General features: G+C 40.5%; 1 protein-coding gene across 1 annotated transcript; it reads right to left on the bottom strand.

The window, feature by feature from the left end:
* Nucleotides 1-899: 899 nt before the first annotated feature.
* Nucleotides 900-6318, bottom strand: LOC121544822 (C-X-C motif chemokine 14). The gene is made up of 4 exons (XM_045209438.1): nt 6004-6318; nt 5042-5147; nt 3084-3197; nt 900-2305 (listed from the first exon to the last, which is right to left on the bottom strand). The coding sequence occupies exons 1-4, from the start codon at nt 6068-6070 to the stop codon at nt 2290-2292; spliced, it is 303 nt and encodes a 100-aa protein (XP_045065373.1). The 5' UTR covers nt 6071-6318; the 3' UTR covers nt 900-2289.
* Between the last annotated feature and the right edge of the window lie 2196 nt (nt 6319-8514).

The raw sequence follows: 8514 nt of genomic DNA, 5'->3' as shown, positions 1-8514 counted from the left end.
CCACGGCGTCTCCAGACTCTGTCACGTCTGTCACATGTGCTCAGTGTGAACCTGCTTTCATCTGTGAAGAGCACAGGGCGCCAGTGGCGAATTTGCCAATCTTGGTGTTCTCTGGCAAATGCCAAACGTCCTGCACGGTGTTGGGCTGTAAGCACAACCCCCACCTGTGGACGTCGGGCCCTCATACCACCCTCATGGAGTCTGTTTCTGACCGTTTGAGCAGACACATGCACATTTGTGGCCTGCTGGAGGTCATTTTGCAGGGGCTCTGGCAGTGCTCCTCCTGCTCCTCCTTGCACAAAGGTGGAGGTAGCAGTCCTGCTGCTGGGTTGTTGCCCTCCTACGGCCTCCTCCACGTCTCCTGATGTACTGGCCTGTCTCCTGGTAGTGCCTCCATGTTCTGGACACTACGCTGACAGACACAGCAAACCTTCTTGCCACAGCTCGCATTGATGTGCCATCCTGGATGAGCTGCACTACCTGAGCCACTTGTGTGGGTTGTAGACTCCGTCTCATGCTACCACTAGAGTGAAAGCACCGCCAGAATTCAAAAGTGACCAAAACATCAGCCAGGAAGCATAGGAACTGAGAAGTGGTCTGTAGTCACCACCTGCAAAACCAGTCCTTTATTGGGGGTGTCTTGCTAATTGCCTATAATTTCCACCTGTTGTCTTTTCCATTTGCACAACAGCATGTGAAATTTATTGTCAATCAGTGTTGCTTCCTAAGTGGACAGTTTGATTTCAAAGAAGTGTGATTGACTTGGAGTTACATTGTGTTGTTTAAGTGTTCCCTTTATTTTTTTGAGCAGTGTATTTAGGCTGTCTGAAAGCTCATAGATGTCTGGAGTGAAAATATAATGTTGATTTAGCAATTAAGATAAATCAACAATGAAAGGGTTGTTTTCAGACAGTGTTTTTTATTGCTGTGCTTGTTGATTGCTGTGCTTGGTAGGTCAGTCCAAACACAGATACTTAAAATGTCTGTTACCGAATGAACATTTAAATAGCAAAACAGTAACTCAGTAATAGAATAAATTACACTAGAAAGTCTTAGAAGGATTCTCACTAACATAGGCTATTGGTATGACTATTTACAACATTTGTATTTATATATAAAACAAGAGGAATGCACATTCTTTGAAGAAACTGTATATTGAACATTCTGTTTGGTGAAATAAAAATGCAACTGTCATTGTAACAACATATATCAATAGTTTACAAAATAATCACACCTTTTCAAAGGTCATCGTTCAAAAAGTGTTGGATAATATCATGAACATGCTCTTTAATTAACCACTTATTCTGTAACAATTTCATGATTGAATGTCTTGATTCTTATGAGGGGTACAATGAGATATTTCTTAAAAGGTTTCTTTTCCATAGGTAATGATGAAGAGTTTCTTCTACAATGAAACATGTTGATGAACTCCAGTCTTTGTAGAAAACACCATAAGAAAACACAAGACATCAGGACAATGATACAAATGAGAGTAAATGGGCAACTTAGTATACCATTGCTGTTTACAATAGTTCATACCAGGTACAGAAAATATGTCTTACAAGATCTAAATTAACAGGTTGACTTTATATACCGCTCATAATAAACTACAACTGATTGATTGCATATGGGAATGTCATGGCACCAATGAAATCTAAAATGACTACACATTGACCTGGGTTGTTATTTTCTCGTGTACACTATTCTCTTCTCTTTGAATGGTTTCAAATTTACAAAATGATTTATATATATATTTGGGTGCTTGGTCTGAGTAATGAATAATTCCCTTCATCAAGTTCCCTACATACGTATACAGTATGCTGTGCTTGACACTCCTGGAGAGCACACCAAGATACAGCATTAGCAGTATACAATAAAAAGAATCCCATGACCCCTTTATGTTACAAGACATCGACATACTATAGTCCCCGGAACAAACAGACGGTTCAAGGGCAAACATCTCCTATCCAAAAAACACCATGGGCCAGATTCATCAAGGGACCTTTCTCACTGCATTTCCTCCAGTATCCTCTTCCACTGGTAAACAGCCTTGAACGTTGGCATTGGAGAAATATTACCATTATTACAGTTGAAATGATTTAAGTGAGTAACAATAATTAGCCTGATGGCCAACTAAAACGGCACCAGCAAACTAGATCTCTTATGTGCTTGATAAATCTCATTCCAAGACGAAGTACTGATTGCTTGGAGATTATGTCTTGTACTTCACAAAAACAGTCTTAATGGCGTTTTTTTCCACTTGTTCCCTTTGTGCACATAATCCATGGTTTAAGCTTCATACACCCTGCGAAGAGAGAAGGGAAAAAGTTGTTAAATACAGCCAAATATACAGTACATGATTACTTAGCTATATAGATTCCTATAACCATACTTTCCATAGCGGGAGAAGCTACATGGACACGCCTGGTGCCCACTCGGCATGTCGCGTAGCGAGAGCCGAGTGTAGACGAATGGATTCGGTTCAGTCTGTTCAGTCAGTCGTCCTGATGAGCCTTTCCCCAGCTAGCTAGTTTATGCTTGTGGCTAGAAATTTGAAACTTGTCTGCCAAAGTTGGGATTTGGGAGAGTGTTCTGAATATGTACATTTTTAGCAGAGTATTATTTTTATTTTAAGTAGCTAGACATTAATGCTGTAGTTGTACATTTTCGGTGAAAATGCCTTAGCTGTCACCCTGGCCTCTAGTCCAAACTGTTCAATAGTTAGGCTATCCATATAACCGGAGTAAATCCAGCTCCAGAACCAGCCATAGCCTAGCCAGCTGGCTAATATTTTGAATATGCTGTAGCAACAACAGATATCATTAGCTAGGTGGATAAGGTTAGCATGTTAGCTAGCTACACTGACAGCTGTCAGTTACTTATTGTTATGTCTCCACTCCATGTGGAAATCACCACAACGTTCCCACCCCCAATTCGTGAATATGTATTAGCAGCCTGCGTCATTCTTCGGAGGTGGAACCTAAACAAGAATTTCCTCTATAGGATAGAAATTAAGTCGAAATACGGGCAGTATTGCCCTCTGGTGGGGGCCGTTCAACTCATGGAGTGGGATGACCTCTCACCTATGCTTATCCTTCCAGATCCGGAACCACTTGACCAGGTTTTTGGTGCTCTGCAGTTTGGGGTGCAGACAGTACTCCTGACCTTTGAAGCGCGACACGTTCTCCATGGTGACACTGACAAACAAAAGAAGAGAGAGAGAGAGAGTGTAAGAGTAAACAGCTAATCAACATTACTGCATGAACAGGCTTTAAAAACAGCACTGGGTATACATGATCTCTGAGCCTGGCTAGATGAACCCATTGACATTCAGAGCAGCAGTTGGAGAGACTGTCTGTCTGTATGGCATTTTTGAGCCAGCGGTGACATGTGCTGTGTGTTGTGCCCAGAGCTCTGCAGGGGCTTCTCAAATCAATCTCTTATAGTTTGTCTGCTTCTTAATTAATTATTCACCTGCCCAGCCAACAGAGGCCTTGGTTAATTTGGTTAATTTCTAACTCTTGGTCGGAGTTGGAGGCACTGCTGTGACAGTGGAGGTGGCCCTGCAGAATGTTAAATTCTGAGACGTGAGCCATGCCAGCCAACAAAGGAGAGAAGGGGCACTCTTTCCGGAGCCCGCTGAGTCTCATTTCTCACTTAGGTCAGTGGCCAGCGGCCACCATTTTATGCAAATATGCAAATAGACCAGCTTTAACTGTTTGGTGTTCAACTAAACTTTATCGCATCGGCCCCAGGACATAAGACCCAGCAATAAATATCAGTTTAATGGTCCAAGGGGCCAACAAAACTCTTTGTTGGACGGACCCTACAGCCTTTTGATAATATCGAGAGCAATGTACTGTAATCAATGACAGCGGGACAGAACAACATTTGACTTCATGGTTTTGGTTTTTCCGTTCATGGGAACACATTTCTGTTCAATACCTCAAGTGAACAGTAGATGGTGAAAGAGTATGTGATCTTTTACAAAAGTAAGCACCACTTCCACTGAAAATGACTAAAATGTGAGCTCAACATCTATTTGGGAAAGGAAAAGCAATAGTATAGGGCAATTCAAGTCCATTTAGAACCCTCAAAAATAGTTAGACAGTCGCTCATATCTGAAGAGGGAAAGTCTTTCTCCCACTGGAGCAGCATCTGTTGTCAAACTTTGTGGTTGTGTTATCTAGTGTAAATCACTCATTTGCTGGTTGCTAAAATTCTACACTGTCCGCTCAATTTCAGTTTATGTGAGAAAACAAGCACTGAATAGGAAAACAAGCACTGAATAGTGTAGGGAATCATTGTACCATCTAAATCGCAGTCCAAAATATTTTTTTATAACAAAACTTAGCGTTTTTACAGCTGTTTGAAGCAGGTGGACCAAAACCGGTGCACCAGCTTCAAACAGCTGTAAAAAAGAAATTATTTTATTGTTATAGAAAGAATGTTTCACAGCGATTTAGATGGTGCAATGATTCCCTACACTATTCGGTGCTTGTTTTCTCACATAAACTGGAGCGAACAGTGTAGAACCTTTGCAACCAGCAAATGACAGAGCGATTTTCACTAGATAACAGCCACAAAGTCAGAATAGCTTTCCCAGATTGACAACAGATGCCGCTTCGGCGGGAGAAATCAATAGGCGAATATCACATCCAATCCCAACACAGGCGGGTAAGTAATACTGTGAAACACTATCATTTCACTATTAGCACCAGATATACAGTATTATGGACATTTTCTGACATCAAGCAAAAATTCAAAAAAATACTATGTGTGGCACCTTTAAGCTAATAGGTTCTCAAAATATCCATGATCAGATTCCATATCAATATATTAACAGGTCAATCAGCTGCTTTGATATAGTATGAGAATGAGATTAGAAAAAGAGTGAATATTGATAAAAGTTACAGTGCATTTGGTAAACGAACAGAATAGCACACATGGAGTGACTGACATCTATGAGACAAGCAGACAAAAGCATTGCAGGGAGAGAGAGAGAGAGAGCAGGCCAGAAATTATTCAAAGAATGACTCACAATATCATCTTCTCTTGGCAGAAAGGATGTTTGGGTTTGATCTCCAGCTTTTGCACATCCTTGTAGCGAATCTTTGGCCCTTTTCTTGTGCACCTGCACTTGTAGGCTGTAAAAGAAATAAAACAGATGTGTTACAATAAAATTGAGGTCAAATTAACACCTTGATCTGAAGGTTTTTATCCATCAGTAGAACTATATTTTCTGATGAGAATAACTGAACATCAGTTATGGTTTTCGATTTAACACAGATTGTCAGGTGTAGTTCTCACTTAATCTGTATGAAATAAAACTAAGAGAACGAGAACGATTGAATAGGACTCAGTAACTGTATTGTAAAACATTAAACTTAATTATTGTCTCCACTGTAAAGCAAGGCTTGTGGATTCACAACGCCACTGGGACTGTTTAACACTCATGCAGGTGGTCAGGTGAACAGCTGAAGCAGGCTCATGCTTACTGTGAAACGTGTGACCTACATCTTCAAGGCTCCCTCATCAACAGTCATCTCCAATTCCTCAACCCCGGGCATTACAATTCTCATCAACCACGTGAACCAACCAAATCAGCTAAAGACCAACGCCGGTTAGCATAAAAGGCTAACAACCATCATGGTAAAATGTAAAACCTTTAAAGGATAACATTTATACAAAGTAGTCTGACTACCGACTGTGGGTGATTGGTTAACGCAATAAACGAACAAAGCCACAATTGTACAAAACAAACACAGTAATATAACTGTTATGAACAACAATAGCCTATTCTGTTGCCAAAAGGGAGCAGATTTGGAGATGGTAAAACATTACAGGTGAAATTCGGCTGCACAACATTTTTTTAATTTTTTGACTCATTACCATCAGCTTAACATGTCTAACGGCTGAAAACATATTTTTTCCGATAAGTTTCAATAGGGTCTGGCTCCTTCTCATACATTTTACATTGCTCAAATATAAATATATATTTACCTTCTGTGTGGAGGGAATATAAGGCAATAACTAACAAAAGCAACGCTGCTGTTGTACAACGATGCATCTCGTCTGCTGATAAGGAACCTCAAATTCGGAGCTCCCGGGTGGTTACCCCAACTAAACCTCACTCAATCGACAGTATATTGGTATTCTCCCTTTAACTTTAGGCGATGACAGGAGAAACAATGTTTGATTTCTATTCTTCCGAATACTCTCGAGTTTTCACGAACTCCGTAGGTCCGGAGAGCTCAGATCAGAAACTTCATTCGGACTTCACGGCGATCACGCTGCTTGCCATCTATCCCAACATGTTGTCGAGCAGCAGCTTTTAAAAACCATCTCTGTCTCATCTCATTAACATGCACAGCCAGCCAACGAATCAAACACTTGTACAAGAGAATTGGAATACATAAAAGAGAGGGGAATAGAAGGGGAAAAACACTAAAGAAGGAGTGGAAAGTTTAGATACCAATTGATTAAAGTTATTATGCTGATTCTCAAAGTTGCCTGGGACAGAGCACAATTTACTCAAAATATTCTAACAATGTAGGATCATTTGTGCATAGCCCACACATTGCCTCTCCATTTCAAATATTTATATTCAGGCTATTCAGATTGATTGAATCTCCTGACTTCAGACTGACACATAACATGATTGGAGGGCAAACATGTCTTATTATAATCATAGTGGTGATGAAATAAATAGTACATTGGGACCATCTCTGGACTTTCCAGCAATTTAGGCACTTCAGAGATGTTCCAAATGTATCATTTTGTTTAAATTCTTGAGAAACAGACACTGATACATCTGGAAGTAATACGATTGATAGAAGAACCTTAAATAGAAATTGATGAGAATACATGTGTACTCAATTAATTGTCACCATTCTGTTTTCTTCCTGTTTTGTCCCTGACAGTCATTCTCCATTTTTGTCATACCATAGAACAATAGAGCGCTGTTTTATTTGAGAATCTATCAAAACAAAACTAGTGTTTTCAATAGTGGAATTTAAAGTCAGCCAACTGAAGTCCTAATGAAAAGTGACAGACTGTAGACGTGTTGGCAGATTGTGTCTTGGTTGTAATAAAACAGTTATTTGGAACATTTGTGGATTAACAATGTTAATAGGGTGACATATTAATAAATGCACCCATTGTTTCTTTGCAGATTACCATGCAGAGTATTTCCTTGTAAAAGAAGCCCTGAGCAGAACATTTTACCTCACCCATTCGTGCTACAATAATTTTGGGAACAAAATGCCTTCATCAGAATATACCCTTTGGCTCTTCAGCCAATCCTCTCATCCCATCTTTCATCACTTATACCAGCCTCCCTCTTCATTCTCTAAAAAGCTGTGTGGAAAGTAAAAAGTGAGCAAATTAAATGTGAAGCTAAACCTTACGTCATTCTTTGCAATCCTAATGTAACATTTGCCCTGTTTGACTTGATGCGGATCACAACGAGAAGACGTTGATGAAGCTGGATTCCAATCAATTGGATCAGTCCAAATCAATTAAAGTTGATGTTTGTTGACCTGGTTCATGCATCTCCAAAGAAGGTAGTGATATCTACTCCATCCATTCAGGAAGGATTTTATGGGAAAATGAGGTTGTAAGTTGGTGGGTTGTTATTCAGGTTCTGTTATCCCAAAAGTCTCAAATTTAATAAAAAAAAGTATGTTAAGTACTACATTACATTCAACAGAGCATCAGTTGAGCACTTTAGTTGATTCATCAGAAGTATTTCTACTCCAAAAATAGCTGTGCTTACATTTATCAGTTACACAAAGTACACAACTGTTTATGAAATTATAAACTCCCTATCTCATAGGAACACACCTGTACTGCATCTGTGTATTTTTAGTACACTTGGCAATGGTCTATCCCAAATCTAATTCACAGCCCAAAGTAAACTTGATCCCTAAATCAAACATTTAGTTATATTCTCTGTCTTCCACTGGATGCGGTGTTGTGACTGATGGAGGGGCCCTGCCAGAGATAGCCTAAACGCAGCCTTTTGTCTGCCAAGAGACGGTCATGCCATGAAACCCAAACAGATCAGCTAAGCAACGGTTCAACGCTCTGGGCTCTCAGCAGCAGCAGCAACACCGCTAAATAAGGAGGCAACCCGCACACAGCATTGTCATACGATGTGTCCCAAATGGCACCCTATTCACTATATAGTGCACTACTTTTGACCAGAGCCCAAGTAGCTCACTACGTAGGGAATAGGGTGCCATTTGGGAGGTAGACAGTCTCTCTGGCCTGGGGAGTTGGGAGGCAAGGTGGGGAGAGATGGGGGGGATGGGTTCTGTCTCTCCAAACATTTGTTGTTCCAGTGAAGGCAACGATTTATCAAGTCTACACAGTCCATCTCGGCCACAGACGCCTGCTTGCTGACCGCAAAAAACACATTGGTTCACATTTATCACTGACAGATTCACCTGTCAGGCTTCCACTGGGACAGCTCCAAGGCCTACTACATGTGTGACATCATATGAGCCTGTG

This window comes from Coregonus clupeaformis, chromosome 3, assembly GCF_020615455.1.
Source record: "Coregonus clupeaformis isolate EN_2021a chromosome 3, ASM2061545v1, whole genome shotgun sequence".
NCBI lineage: Eukaryota > Metazoa > Chordata > Actinopteri > Salmoniformes > Salmonidae > Coregonus > Coregonus clupeaformis.
The sequence above is the reverse complement of the archived record's forward strand: the minus strand, read 5'-3'. Positions and strand labels throughout refer to the sequence as shown.

What these genes read in the sequence shown, in the direction of transcription:
- LOC121544822 (XM_045209438.1), bottom strand. Translation starts at nt 6,070, where the DNA reads ATGCATCGTTGTACAACAGCAGCGTTGCTTTTGTTAGTTATTGCCTTA. An exon ending in ATATTCCCTCCACACAGAAG is followed by an intron (nt 5,148 to 6,003) that starts GTAAATATATAT and finishes TTTCTTTTACAG; the next exon opens with CCTACAAGTGCAGGTGCACA. An exon ending in TGCCAAGAGAAGATGATATT is followed by an intron (nt 3,198 to 5,041) that starts GTGAGTCATTCT and finishes TTTGTTTGTCAG; the next exon opens with TGTCACCATGGAGAACGTGT.